This window comes from Aspergillus ruber, assembly GCF_000600275.1.
Source record: "Aspergillus ruber CBS 135680 unplaced genomic scaffold scaffold00058, whole genome shotgun sequence".
NCBI classification, from domain to species: Eukaryota; Fungi; Ascomycota; class Eurotiomycetes; order Eurotiales; family Aspergillaceae; genus Aspergillus; species Aspergillus ruber.
In genome coordinates, this window is record NW_024467354.1 from 1 (window position 1) to 13,529 (window position 13,529).

Sequence of the window (13,529 nt, forward strand, 5' to 3'; positions counted from 1 at the left end):
TTCATCTATGCTCATAACCTCCACACTGCTATCACTGAGCATGGGCTGCATCGCATTCCTGGATCGCCGGTGGGTTGGTGTTGGGGTGCCTGGCATGTCTGGCGTTCCCGTGAGCTGGGAGGCCACGTTGCCCACTCCGGGGGGCAACGCGTGCGATATACCACCACCACGGGGTCTCTGTGCCTCCATGGTGGTTTATAGGTGCCAGAGGGCCCCTATCGGTTGATTAACGCGTGAAAATTACGTGTTTTTCGTGGGTGCTGATTTTTGCTTTTGATTGGCACATTCTCTTCTGCGCGGAGCATTGAGGGCAAAGTAATCCCGAATAGTTCGTCCGTGGTGGTATTGAGAGTCATGTTATTTACTAGATGAATCTGCCACGGGCTGCTTGGACATGGATACTGTCGAGGGGAACTCGTTACGTGTTGCACCAGAGAGGTATTCAGTCCAGAACTGACGGCTAGCATCAGCATCAGTTTTAGCCACGTACGTCATAAATTCCTTGAACGTGTGGTCCTGCGCTGGGGCCTGGCCCTTGTACGCCTTGCCAAGACGGTCGAAAAGCAGGTCTAATGTCCAGGCACCGTAGACGGCATGGTGAACAGTCCAGATGAATGTCCAACCGTCGTTTTTATCGTCTGGGACGATTTTATAGCGAGTGAGTGCATCCCCAGCTCGCATGGGATGCTGCTTGTTATTCTTCATGTAACAGTCCATGCTATCGCCTGATTGCCATTCGATCTTACCTCGCAGCATGGCCTAAAGCGTGCCAGTTCTTTCAGGGTAGATGAAACGAGTTCGGAGGATCGGATGCGCGATGACTATTTCCTGGCAAGCTTGCTTGAAACGAGCTAGGTTGATGTTTCGTCCAAGAGATAGTGTATGGTGGGCAATGTATGCGCCATTTCGTCGATCTGGGGATGTGTGAAAATAACCGCGACACTGACCCCGATGTTCTGATCTCTGGCTAAGTTGACCAATTTCATGGCTTCGATGGAGCTGCCCCCTAGCTGCAGGAAGTCGTCGTCTGCGGGGATGGTTTCCGCGTCGGTGATGCTCAGTGCTTGTGCCCATAAAGTGCGTAGGGTTTTAGCCGTGGTGGTTACGGGTTCCTTGTGTTCCTTTTTGCTCGATGCGCCTGTTAGCTCGAGGACGGTGAGCTTAGAGACAAGGTCACCGATAGCCTTGCGGTTTGTCTTGCCCAATGCTGTCAAGGGCATGTGGTTCAGCTTCACAGCGGTAGAGGGAACCATATATCCTGGAACCACCTTAGAAAGGTGGTCCTTCCAGCCCTCTGTCGCAGAATTGGGCTCCTCTGCGGATTCCAGGTCAGCAGAGTAAAAGTCATCCCCGAAAGCCTTTCTCGGCGCCATGAAGACAGTAAGTAAAGGTCTCTTAGGCTGATGCGCGGGCCTCGCCAAACCAACCGCAACTTCAACCCCATGCGGGAGTGTCTGCCGCAAATGGAACTCGACCTCTTCAAGTTCAATTCGCTGTCCACGCAACTTAATCTGCATGTCCTTACGACCGACCAGGTTAATGCGGCCATCGGAACCAAGTCGAACAAGGTCACCGGTCTTGTACGCGCGCGATGGCGACTCATTGCAAATTTTCCTCAGCCACGGCTTGCCAAAGATAAAAGCTGCAGCGGTCTTCTCTGGTTGGTACAGATAACCTCGTGCCAGGACAGGACCCCCTACTGTCAACTCTCCGATTGTGCCAATAGGCGCAAGTTGGCTGTCGTTCGTTGCGTCGACAACCCAAGCTGCGACGCCTGCTCCTGTCCCGATAGTCGAGCGCTCAACGGGGTCGTTGGAAAGGTCGCCAGTCACGCAGACGGAGGCTTCCGAGGCGCCGTACATATTCAGCATTCGTACGCGACTGCGCCAGGTATCCAGGTTATCTTGCTGGACTGGCTCACCAGCCAGGACGAAAGTCTTGACCTGCGGTATTTCCTCTGGCGAGATAGGTCGGAGGAACGAGGGGGTGAGGCAGGCCCAGTTTGCGTTGAGATCACGCATCGCGCCGGTCGTGCGGCCAAGTCTGTCCTCTTTGGACGGTACGCAGACACATCCACCCTCCACCAGTGGTGTGAAGAGTTCAAAAGTATTGACGACGAAGGTATATGCTGCGAACTGGAAAGTGCGCGTGTCGCAATTGATATTCAGCCTCGAAGCATGCTCCTTGGTGCTCGAGCACATGACACGATGATCATGGACAATTCCCTTCGGTTTGCCCGTGCTTCCAGGGGTGAATGTACCAAAAGCCGCGTTGGTAGGTAGCGCACGACGGGTTAGGTCCAGACAAGGCAAGAGTTTGTGGATTACATCGGCATCGACTGGAATGGCGTTGGGAACTGAAGAGGAAAGCAGTATATCGCAGTATGGTGGTGCGCAAAGCGCAACCTGTGCATTCGTTTCTTCAAATGATCGCTTTCAGCCGATCAATCGGTTGCGCTGGGTCGATGCACACAAATGCGCTACTGGCCTTTCGCACACCCAGCATCGAGACGACAGCCCAGAGCGACTTGTCGAAGCACACAAGGACTAGTACTTCTGGCCCGACATTCTGAAAGATCAAGAAACTCCCAAGCCGCGAGGTATAGTCCGCCAATTCCTTATATGATACAGAGCCATCCGAGCATTGAAGCGCCGTTCTATCCGGATAGCGCTTTGCTGTTTCGTCGATAAGCTCGTGCATGCATGCTCTCAAGGTCTTGGGTACTGTCGCATTCCATTCACTGATTTGCGACCAGGAGAAAGGACCGAGGAGGTCCAAGTCTCCAACTATGGTTCCTGGTGTCTCCATGGTGGCTTGGGATGCGCGGATAACGCATTCTGCGACGGCGTTTGCGATGGTATCGCCGATGATGTGGGAGGCGTAGGCTAGGTTTGCTTAGAGGCCTGTAGGGGCTTCGGAAAGTAAAAGTGGAAGAGCGCACTGAATTCATTAGTATACATGCAAACGTAGTATTATGGAATGCAAATACCTGAGTATCTTGGAGGTCTTCGAGGTTTGAGTCTGAACTCGACTGACTCCAAACAAGAGTATTAAACAAGTCATTCAATCGAATCCAATCTTTCACGGACTGCGCTTGGACCGAGTTTCCCATGCTCTTTGCCGTGAATTTATGTAGAGCATCCAACGATGCGTGCGCAGGTATATCACCATGACACACAGCGTGTTTAGGCTCGCTCGCATCATCAATACATCCGAAGCAAATCATATCACTGCCAACATAGTATCGCAAAACGATAGTCCATGCCTCCAAGAGGACATCACGAGAAAGCGGCTTCGAGCTATTGGCATTGGCACTCGATGGCAGCGCGATTGATTTGAAGCCGCGCTCGTTGTGCGCAAGCGTTTCGGTGGGAAAGAGACATGATGCTGCCTCGAAGGAACTGGGGGCGAGTTGTAACATGGTTGCAAATTGCGACCGAAAGCAATAAGCAAAGGGTATTAAATAGTGTTTATTGGTGTAGATAAATATATATATATAAAGGCAAGAATTAACGAAAGTGAGGAGCAAGCAACAGCACAAGCTAGTAGCTAACTTTCAGCCAAGTCAAGCAGCAAACAAGAAATAGAATGCGACGATGATCTCAGATAGCTGCAATAGCGAATGATTAAGGTAAGCACTGAGCTGCTGCAATGAGTTTTTCTCAGAAAGGACTTTGTTACTCAGACTGTCAGAGATTACAATGCCAGCACGATCATCACCCACCTACTCTATGAGATACTCCGTCCGTGCTCGATTCAACCTCTTATGATCTCCGTCTCCGTCTCATGAACTCGTCCCGGATGAACCGATGGTCTATTCATTTGATCAAGGATCCCCGTTTCGTATCCCGACGGGATGAGATGGTTACTGTATACAGAGCAGTGTCCGATGCATGACTCCGTATTAGGAATGGGAGCCAGGGCTGCGTTATCCCAGGATACATTTGTAAATTATTAGTACTGTTATAGTTTATCGTGATATAGAGCCTCGCTTGACGGTTCGTTATGCCTCTGGATTTCGTGGCATTCCTGCCCTGCCTTGGACTTCTAATTATGGTCTTCGAGTTAGGGCTTTCGTGATATTTTTCATATCAAACCTGTAGCTGCTCACCCCTATATTTCCATTCTATACCTTTTATTTTTCCAATATATACCGGTTGGCAGCAGGATCCTATTTGGTTACGATATCGTTTATACTCGTATTTTTGTATTTCCGTACGGTATGTCACAGTACTTTGTTACATACAGGTACCCAGCAATTAGATTAGGTTTAGTGTGGATCTAGATAAGTGGGTCATGTGCATATGCCTTAAAAAAGACGTTCCGCGCCTCCGGGGCGTTGCTAATTGGCCGAACCAAACTATAGCTTTTTCTGTTCTTGGCTTTCTTTATCTTTCACCTTCTGTGGAAAAGATATTCATGGATTATAGCATTGCAATTGCCGTGACTAAGTTTCGAGACGCCCACTGCCCACCTCCTTGAGGTGATTGTTGCGCTCATATCCCACTACTACATTTTGCTCTAAGCATCTTTATCCTAGAGTGCAAAGTAACCGACTTTCTCTGTCGTGCCAAGCAACATCAGACTACCAGACAATTACCTCATGATCCCGCTAATACCCTTTCCATGAGATCCTGAACGTCATACGAGAAACTTCATAGTGTACAGGATATCTCGGACCTAGATCTGAAATATCTTGGGGGTTCTACTTTGCCCTGATCAAGGGAGTTCGAGGAAACTCAGTGGGTAATATGGGTTTATTAACCTAAGTTTACAAGTACGGTACAATATACGGTATGCCTTACTCTATACAAAACTAAGACGGGTGCGCACCTTGTACGGCAGACCCCGAGAAAGTTACGACATCTAGTACGATAAGATTTTCTGTGGGGTCGTTGGATAGCCTTACTGGTTCTTGCTGGGTCGTTTCAGCCAGCCAACACATTACGATACTATGGGTATGCTTGTAGAGAAAGTATGCTTGCTCAGCACAATAAAACTCTTCATGTTCGAGGTGAGCCGCCTCCATATCTCTTACGCCTCTGATTCAGGCTCTGCTGTACCAAGTATTGGAAAAGTATTATTATATACGTATGTTGTAATTTCCGGAAGCCGACGGACTGGATCCAAGAAAGCACGCGAGTTGCTGTGGCGGGCTTAATCTTTTGTGATAAGCATTATACGATAAATTCATGGGTATTCGATTTGCATCAATGTAGAAATCACTACGGATGATATGGATAAAACACACGACAACTAATTGCTACGTGACGGTTTGGATAGTGAACATCCGATTAAACCTAGAAAGGAAATTCTGACCACAGAGTGAATCCGCCGAGTCAGATCCTGCAACTGGTGCACATTACGTCAAATAAGCAGAAATACCTGTACTCTACAAGTACATGTCTTGCTATGGTTTTACACAAAGCAGTGAAAGTCGTACATATCCAGGGATAGTATTAGGGTTAGTCGATTTACCAGCCGTACACTCAACATCGGAACATTTGTACCAATTGCCGATTTGATATATCTCCGGCTGGAGAAATGATCGTCTTGTGAGCAAGACCTGAGCAAGTTTGATCAAAATTAATTTTCAGAAATGAATTAACTCAGATTTGCCCGTGAAGGTGTATTTCTCGACTGGGAAGTATGTTAGAATGGGCAGGATTTGTTGGTGGGGTGAGAATGATGTAAGTGAACGTACTGCGCACGTCCTCCGCCATCTTTTCACGGAGGAGGTCGATATTAGAGCCTTCTAGAGTAGGGCCGGAGCCTGCGATGTGAGGCATATTGGACAAAGTGATTTTAAGAGATGGATTATGTAGAAGATGAGGTATCAATGGGAAGAGGAACTATGATCGATGAGAAGCAATTGATTAAGGATTGATATTTTATATGTCAAAACTAGGTCCCAGAGCCGGTTCAGCTACAAAGTCCACATGAAAAAAACTGCTCTCCTGCAACTAAGTGCAATAACCGAACGGATCAATGGATCTGGAGTAACTACAACCTCCCGAACTCCCAAATGAAGTTCCCTCCGTACTCTGTGATTAACATAATATTATCCCATATTTACCAGGTCTCTTACATGGGTCTATACCATTGAGTTCCGTTCGATGGATTAGAATCATGGACAGAAATCTCTTCGCTTCTCCACCGATTCCCGTCTCAGAAGATCGATCAATCGAAGAGACCAACTCAAGAGGAATTTCAGGATCCGACAAAAGAGAACCGTACGGGTAGAGAGTAACACCAATTACGACGGAAATCGTGTTAGAGATTATTCCACTATATCTCGGATTTGTCCAGCAGGACTGAGATCTTGGTGGCTTGCTGAATGTTCGGTTTAGAGAAGCATCATCAATGGTCGATAGGCTGGATTTAAAAAAAGAGTGGGCTCTGTCTGTCTTAGGGCAATGTTTATTTGTATGGTATGTAATACGGTACATACAGTAAATGATACGGTTATATATGCGCCACGCCCAGTTTATCCTGATCTCACTCGGGCCTCATTCGGTCTTGAGCTTGCAACAAACAATGCAAGGCAATAACTCTGCCTGGGCCATGTGTTTGTGGCTTTGCACGGTCCCGGTATGCACGAGATCTGTTTAAATCAGTAGAGAAACGACATTGCAAGCCTCCACGGGTATTGTTAGAACTGGCAAGGCATGACACACGGAGTGAATCAGGCTAAGACGTGTGGCCCACATCAAGGGTTCTCTCTTTTCCCCTGGTGCCATGATAGTGGAAACACAATTTGTCGCAATTCTGCGTCGCAGTTGCCAATAAGCGGCTCGAGGCAGCCGCGAGTCACGGGCCCACATCAATTAGATAGTGACTTGTCCGTGGCGTGGATGGAATACAAAGTCCTCGCGGAGAATTGCGGAGTTCACAACTGATGTAGCCCCGTCTCACCTCCCGTATGGTCTCTTCTCCAAGCGCGAGGCCCGGTAACCGCTGGTACGGTTGAAGGTGCAGATGCAGTTGTCTATGCTGAACTCCTGTTGCAAGCAATGGGCCTTCACCCCAATGGACGTTGTGCAGGCCGTGTGGGCAACGGTCCTACGCTCATATTCAGGCTCTGAAGATGTCATGGTTGTTAGAATTGACACGAAGCGTCAGTTGTTGAAGCAACAGTGGATCAACACATCTATCTACCGGGCACGGTGCGAACAGGAAAGCGCCGTCATCTAAATCTTGTATCACACGGAGGATGTCGGATTGTTGGAGGCCGATTCTCTGGTCTCAGTGTCCGAGGCCCTGGAAGCTTTTTCGACATTAGACCCAAAGCCCTGCAGCACGGCTGTCTGACCGAAGGATCCTCTGATCAAGATTGATCTTTCTGAGAACGATGTTGTGAACGAGAATACAGTAAGTTTCATTTTCCATGATGGAAAGCTTGAATTAGTTCCCCTTCTAACAAGACTACATTTCGACTATGTCCCCCATATCGATCCGCTATCATCTTCCATGACCCTCCTTTATCACAAGCCCACTGCTTCTCGATCCCAAGCACAGTACATCCTCAATACATTCTCCAATATCCTGCAGAGCGTCTGCATGGACCCACATCAGCCTGTGTCCAGTGTCTGTCAGCTCAGTGAACTCGATACAATGCAGGTCGAGGTCTGGAGCCGTATCCTGCCAAAAGATAAAATGGCCTGCGTTGATCGGTTGATTGAAGATGCGGCTCAGCGAACCCCTGACGTCCCAACTCTACTTGTTTGGGACGGCCAGATGACATATGCTGAGTTCAACCAAACTGCTGGCAAGATGGTCCGATATCTCGCATCGGTTGGGGTCCAGCGCGGTGATTTGGTGCCAATCTGCTTTGAGAAGTTCTTGTGGACGGCCGTTGTGTTGATTGCCCTTTGGAAATTGGGAGCCGGGTGGGTTCCTTTCGACCCCAAGCAGCCGCGGCAGCGACTGGAGACCATCATCTCGTCTGCACAGGCTCAAACGGTGATTGCATCCGGGACCAACAAGGAACTCTTGATGGGTCTTGCGCCACAAGTGGTCGTGGTCGATACATCCTTGATAGGGAAGCTTCTGTCCGAGCCCTACGTCGAGTTCACCTCGCAGTCTCAGCCCCGTGACATTTCTTTTGTAATGTTTACTTCCGGGAGTACCGGCAAGCCTAAAGGTGTTGTTCATGACTATACCTCTGTTGCTTCCAGTGCACTTCAGCATGCATCAGCGATGAACATTAACAGTGATACCCGTGCCCTACAGTTTGGTGCTAATACGTTCATTATTTCTACGCTTGAGATTTTTACGACCTTAATCTATGGGGGCTGTCTCTATATCCCTTCTTATTATGACCGCCATACCGACATCCGACCTGCTATCCGTTCTTTCAATGTTAATTGGGCCATCTTCACTCTTAGTTTCGCACGCTCCCTCAATCGCGAGAACGTTCCTTCTCTCAAGCCCCTCATTGTGGCGGGCGAAGCTGTCCCTCAAGATATAATTGACCACTGGTCGGCCTGTGCTCAACTAATCAACATCTATGGTGCCTCCGAGTGCAGTGTCATCATGATCGGACGCATGATGCCTAATACACCGCGCAGCTGCATCGGTCGCGCCACTGGAGGCCTGTCATGGCTCGTGGATCCGAATGACCACGATCGAATGGTCCCCATTGGATCAATCGGCGAGTTGGTCATTGAAGGTCCCACTCTGGCTCGAGGATATCTGGCCTATCTTGGAAAGACCCAGGACGTGTATATCAACAACCCGCTCTCGGCTAATCAGAATGGCATTTCCCGGCGATTCTACAAGACCGGTGACCTTGTCCGGTACGCCGATGATGAGCAGGTGCATCTTATTGGTCGTAAGGATCTGCAAGTGAAGATTCGTGGTCAACGGATTGAATTGACCGAGATTGAGGCCCACCTGCGTGCTATCAATCGCACTGTGAAGACAGCCGTTTCCATGGTTCATCCTGGCGGCAAGTCAATCCTGGCTGCGTTTATTTCTAGCCAGAGCGGCTTTGGTCCTGAACATGCCTATCCATTCCACGCCATTCCCAAGGACAAGTCCGCAATGGTGGCTCTCGCCGCACAGATGAGCCGGGAGCTAGCTCGGAGACTGCCTTTCATACATGGTTCCTTCGGCCTTCCTGCCTCTGGCCTACATGCCTTTGACCGCATCGGGCAAGACGGACCGCCGAATGCTCTCCACGTTTGGTGACAGCGTTTCCCTGGTGGAGCTATCTTCAATCACCAGCAATGGTACCGCCACAAACCGTCGCATGCCCACCAGCTCCTCCGAAAAGAAGCTTTGCGAATTCTGGGCCGACGTCCTCCACTACCCCCAGGGAGAGATTGGCGCCGAGGATAACTTCTTCCATCTTGGTGGTGACTCCATCGAAGCGATGAACCTCACTCGACGTTGCCGAGCGGAGGGCTTCCAGCTCCAAGTCCAAGACATCTTGGGGAATTTGACTCTCGATGGCATGGTCAAGGCTATGGTCCCCGCGCGACCTACAGAGACAAGCCCAGCACGTCCATTCGAGCTTCTTGGACAGGACATCGAGGCAGTATGCTCAGACATTGCGGCAGCTACTGGCACCGAGCCAGGTTTGATCCAGGATGCATACCCATGCACCCCGCTCCAGGTTGGACTTACGGCTCTTTCGAGCACCATACCAGGCTCGTACATTGCCCGACACGTCCTTGAATTGCCTGATAGCCTGTCCACCGACCGCTTCCAGGAGTTTTTGGGAGATGTTAGTTAGCAGCAATGATGTGCTGCGGACAACTATCGTCGATACTGATGCATACGGCACGGTACAGGTGGTCACCCTCTCCCCTGCTGAGTGGAGGTACGACACGGACCTGGAGCGCTACCTGCAATTTGACGAGACACCGATGAACATGGGCGATTCTCTGACCCAACACGGTATCATCACCGGAGCCGAGAAGAATCTGTTTCTGTTGACCATTCACCATTCCAACTACGATGGACTGTCTCTAGACATGATTTTCAATGATCTTCTCCAGATGCTCCAAGGGAATCTTCCGCCGGCTCGCGCTCAGTTCCACGAATTTGTTCGCCATGTCATGGAGAAGAACACCGACAATGCTACGGAAGATTTCTGGCGGGCTGAGTTCTCTGAGGGTGACCTAACTACCTTCCCAACTCTTCCCTCCGCTACCCACAAGCCCCTCGCCAACGAGTCGTTCGTGCACAATCTCAAGCTCAGCCGCGGCCCGTCCGACTTCACTACCGCCACTTTGATTCGGGGTGCCTGGTCGTTACTCCAAGCGCGCTACTGTGATGCTCCAGAGACGGTCTTCGGATGCACATTGAGTGGCTGGAACGCCCCGGTGCCTGGCGTTGAGGATATTGTCGGTCCGGTAATTGCCACCGTTCCCATTAAAGCGCAGGTCGATGCGGCCCAGCCTGTCACCGAATTCTTGCAGCGGATCCAATTTCACACCGTGGACATGACTCCGGCACAGAACTTCGGTCTTCAGAACATCGCTCGAGTCTCCGAAAGTGCTGCTGCAGCCTGCAACTTCCAAACTTTGCTCGTCATCCAGCCAGTCAGCTCCACGCCTGAAAACGGCATCATCAAGCCTTCTCCGCACCTCGTGCTAGTTTCAGTACCGTGGCGTTGACACTCGAATGTAGCCTGGGTACTGATGGCTCGGTCGAAGACCACGCGCACTTCGATGACGCTGTTTCGTCTCGACCTGAAGTATCCCGACTCGTGCGCCATTTCGAGCACGTCCTCCACCAGCTTGCCGAACCGGCCGGCACAATCACTGAACTTGAGATGATTAGTCCTCAAGACAAGGAGGGTCTATTGTAGTGGAACGCGACGGTGTCTGACATGGTCACTGACTGCATCCATAGCCTCATCATGTAGGACAACTTCCGATAGCCACATGCCCCTGCTATCTGCGCATAGGATGGGTCACTCACCTATCATAAACTAGAAACCGTTTCCAGCAAGCTGGCCGCTCACCTAATCAACGCTGGTGTCAGACCCGAGGCCTTCGTTCCGCTGTGCTTCGAGAAATCCATGTGGACCATTGTGGCCATGCTGGGCACCATGAAGGCGGGCGGTGCCTTTGTTCCCATGGATGCCTCTCAGCCGCTCAGCCGTATGGAGTTTGTGGTCAAGGAAGTTGGTGCCCATGTTGTGTTGTGCTCTGAGGAGCAGACTGGCCGTTTCCCTGGTCTTGTCGAGAAGGTTATTGCTGTTGGTCCGAGTATGACTGAAGCTGCGACTCCCCATCATTGTCCTACTCCTGTCAGTGCGTCCAACTCTGCGTACGTTATCTTCACTTCTGGCAGCACAGGGACGCCAAAGGGCTCTGTCATCGAGCATCGCGCCTTTAGCACGGGCGCTATTGCGCACAAGGAAGGTCTTCAGATGGGCCGTCGTGTGCTCCAGTTTGCTTCCTACACTTTTGATGCTAGTATCCTGGAGGCTCTGCCGACGCTCGTGCAAGGTGGATGCGTGTACGTTCCAGCTGAGTCTGAACGCCGCGGAAACGTTGCAGAGGCCATGACACGGATGAATGTCGACTGGGCTGTACTCACGCCATCTTTCGTGAACACCGTTGACCCTACCACCGTTCCTACCCTCAAGACGCTCTGCCTTGCTGGTGAGGCCATGACTGCTTCTCACGTTGCAGCATGGACGCCACATGTCCAGTTGGTCAACGGCTATGGGCCCTCAGAGTGCTGTGTTTACACGTCTTCGAACCACAACGTCCTCCCCGGTACCATGCCCAACGACATCGGTACAGCAGTTGGTTCCGGCTGCTGGGTAGTCGACCGCGATAACCACAACAAGCTCGCCCCGATTGGCGCCGTTGGTGAGCTTCTCATCGAAGGCAATATATTAGCTCGCCATTACCTGAACAACAAGGAGAAGACAGAAGCAGCGTTTATTTCCCAACCCGACTGGCTCCCGTTCAACCGGTGTCCGCGTCTGTACAAGACCAGTGACTTGGTCAAGTACGCGCCGGATGGCTCGCTTCTGTTCTTTGGCCGCAAGGACACTCAGGTCAAGATTCGTGGCCAGCGTGTTGAACTGGGTGAGATCGAGTACCATCTGACACTGCTTCACGAGGTGTCTCAGGCCATGGTGTCATATCCCAAGACAGGTGTTTATGCCAACAAGTTGGTCGGTATCCTTGGGCTGGCTGCAACTGCTGGCCCTGGCCTTGTTCTCGTTTCGAACGATCGCGTTCAGCGTACGGGCTTCCGCTTGAGCTCTCTCGCCGAACATTTGTCCGAGACCCTGCCTGTGAATATGGTCCCTGTCATCTGGTTTGTTGTCGAGAAGATTCCCAGTTCCTCATCGACCGAGGTCGACCGCAAAACAGTGGGCCAATGGCTGGCTCGTCTGCCTTTTGACTTCGAGCCAGCTATGGACATCAAGCGCGAGGCGCCGGCGATGTCAACATTGCGCGCCGACGAGAACAAAGCCCAAGCCCTCAGTCACAATATCGCTGCCCTGATAAACCACGGCAGCAATCCGCTGCAAGGCCGCGAGTTTAATATCGCCGCAACGGGTATCGACTCGGTGCAGGTCATCAGCTTGGCCGGCTTTATCAAGCAGCACTATGGCGTCAAGGTGCCCGTCTCCCGTATTATGGACGGCCACATGACTGTACGCTCGCTGGCTTCGTACATCGACACCGACCTCACGGGCGGAGTCAAGGAGGAAGAACCTGCCTTCGATGTCATGAAGGAAGCCGACTCTCTGGTCAAAAACGTCGCGTAGACATCGAAGGTCCAGAAGACGATTTTCGTCATTGGTGTTACGGGTTTCCTGGGCACCCAGATCCTGCGCCATCTGTGCGATCGCTCCGATGTTAGCCGTGTGATCGCTCATGTTCGCGCCAACACTTCCTCCGAAGCTTTCGCGCGCGTCAAGGAAACCGCTGTTCGGGCTCAATGGTGATCTGACTACTACCTGACCAAGCTCGATGTCTGGGCAGGTAACCTAGCCGAACCGCAACTTGGTCTGAAGCCGACACAATGGGCATCGCTAACGGGTCAGAGCCCGAACGACGGTATGGTGTATGCGATGATCCACGCTAGCGCAGCCGTTAACTGGAACGCGGGTACGAAAATTCTGCGCGCTGCTAATGTTCAATCTACCGTGGAACTGATGAAGGTGACTGTGTCTTCCCCTGTATGTCCGTGTCTTGTCTACGTCTCTGGTGGACTTCCCTGGCATCCGGGCGAGACAGACACCGAGTTGGCAGAGATTGTCAAGGGTGCCAACGGTTATGCGCAGACCAAGTATCTCTCTGAGTTGCTGGTTGAACAGCTTGCATCGTCACGGCCGGACCAGTTCGCTATTATCAAACCTGGCCTTATCCTCGGTACACCGGAGGAAGACGTCGCCAACATCGACGACTTCGTCTGGCGACTAGTATCTGCCGTCGTCGATGCGCGCGTCTCCAGCCAGGAGTACGGCAACAACTGGATCTTCGTGACGAGCAGCACCCGCGTGGCAGAAGAAACAAGCAACCAAGCCTTCTGACCCGCCGAGGCAA

At 51.2% G+C, this 13,529-nt stretch overlaps 5 protein-coding genes across 5 annotated transcripts; 1 reads left to right on the plus strand and 4 right to left on the minus strand.

The window, feature by feature from the left end:
• Positions 1-143: 143 nt before the first annotated feature.
• EURHEDRAFT_550898 (uncharacterized protein) lies at positions 144-903 on the minus strand. Its single transcript, XM_040787523.1, has one exon. It carries the CDS (start codon positions 754-756, stop codon positions 358-360), a length of 399 nt encoding a protein of 132 aa, XP_040633844.1. The 5' UTR covers positions 757-903; the 3' UTR covers positions 144-357.
• EURHEDRAFT_467818 (acetyl-CoA synthetase-like protein) lies at positions 852-2,303 on the minus strand (the record flags this gene model as incomplete). Its single annotated transcript, XM_040785210.1, has 1 exon — positions 852-2,303. A coding segment is annotated over one exon (1,452 nt), but the record flags the coding sequence as incomplete, so codon positions are not given.
• Positions 2,304-2,421: 118 nt separating this feature from the next.
• EURHEDRAFT_428851 (acetyl-CoA synthetase-like protein) lies at positions 2,422-2,748 on the minus strand (the record flags this gene model as incomplete). The annotated part of the gene is made up of 1 exon (XM_040783396.1): positions 2,422-2,748. A coding segment is annotated over one exon (327 nt), but the record flags the coding sequence as incomplete, so codon positions are not given.
• Positions 2,749-2,895: 147 nt separating this feature from the next.
• Positions 2,896-3,421, minus strand: EURHEDRAFT_382215 (uncharacterized protein; the record flags this gene model as incomplete). The annotated part of the gene is made up of 2 exons (XM_040779506.1): positions 2,896-2,940; positions 2,990-3,421. 2 exons carry the CDS (start codon positions 3,419-3,421, stop codon positions 2,896-2,898), a joined length of 477 nt encoding a protein of 158 aa, XP_040633847.1.
• A 4,049-nt stretch (positions 3,422-7,470) lies between these two features.
• Positions 7,471-13,516, plus strand: EURHEDRAFT_382217 (amino acid adenylation; the record flags this gene model as incomplete). Its single annotated transcript, XM_040779507.1, has 6 exons — positions 7,471-9,188; positions 9,229-9,730; positions 9,798-10,610; positions 10,919-12,706; positions 12,758-12,910; positions 12,950-13,516. The coding sequence occupies 6 exons, from the start codon at positions 7,471-7,473 to the stop codon at positions 13,514-13,516; spliced, it is 5,541 nt and encodes a 1,846-aa protein (XP_040633848.1).
• Between the last annotated feature and the right edge of the window lie 13 nt (positions 13,517-13,529).

Excerpts from the sequence above, each read along its gene's own strand:
- EURHEDRAFT_550898 (XM_040787523.1), bottom strand. The coding sequence starts at position 756 with ATGCTGCGAGGTAAGATCGAATGGCAATCAGGCGATAGCATGGACTGT.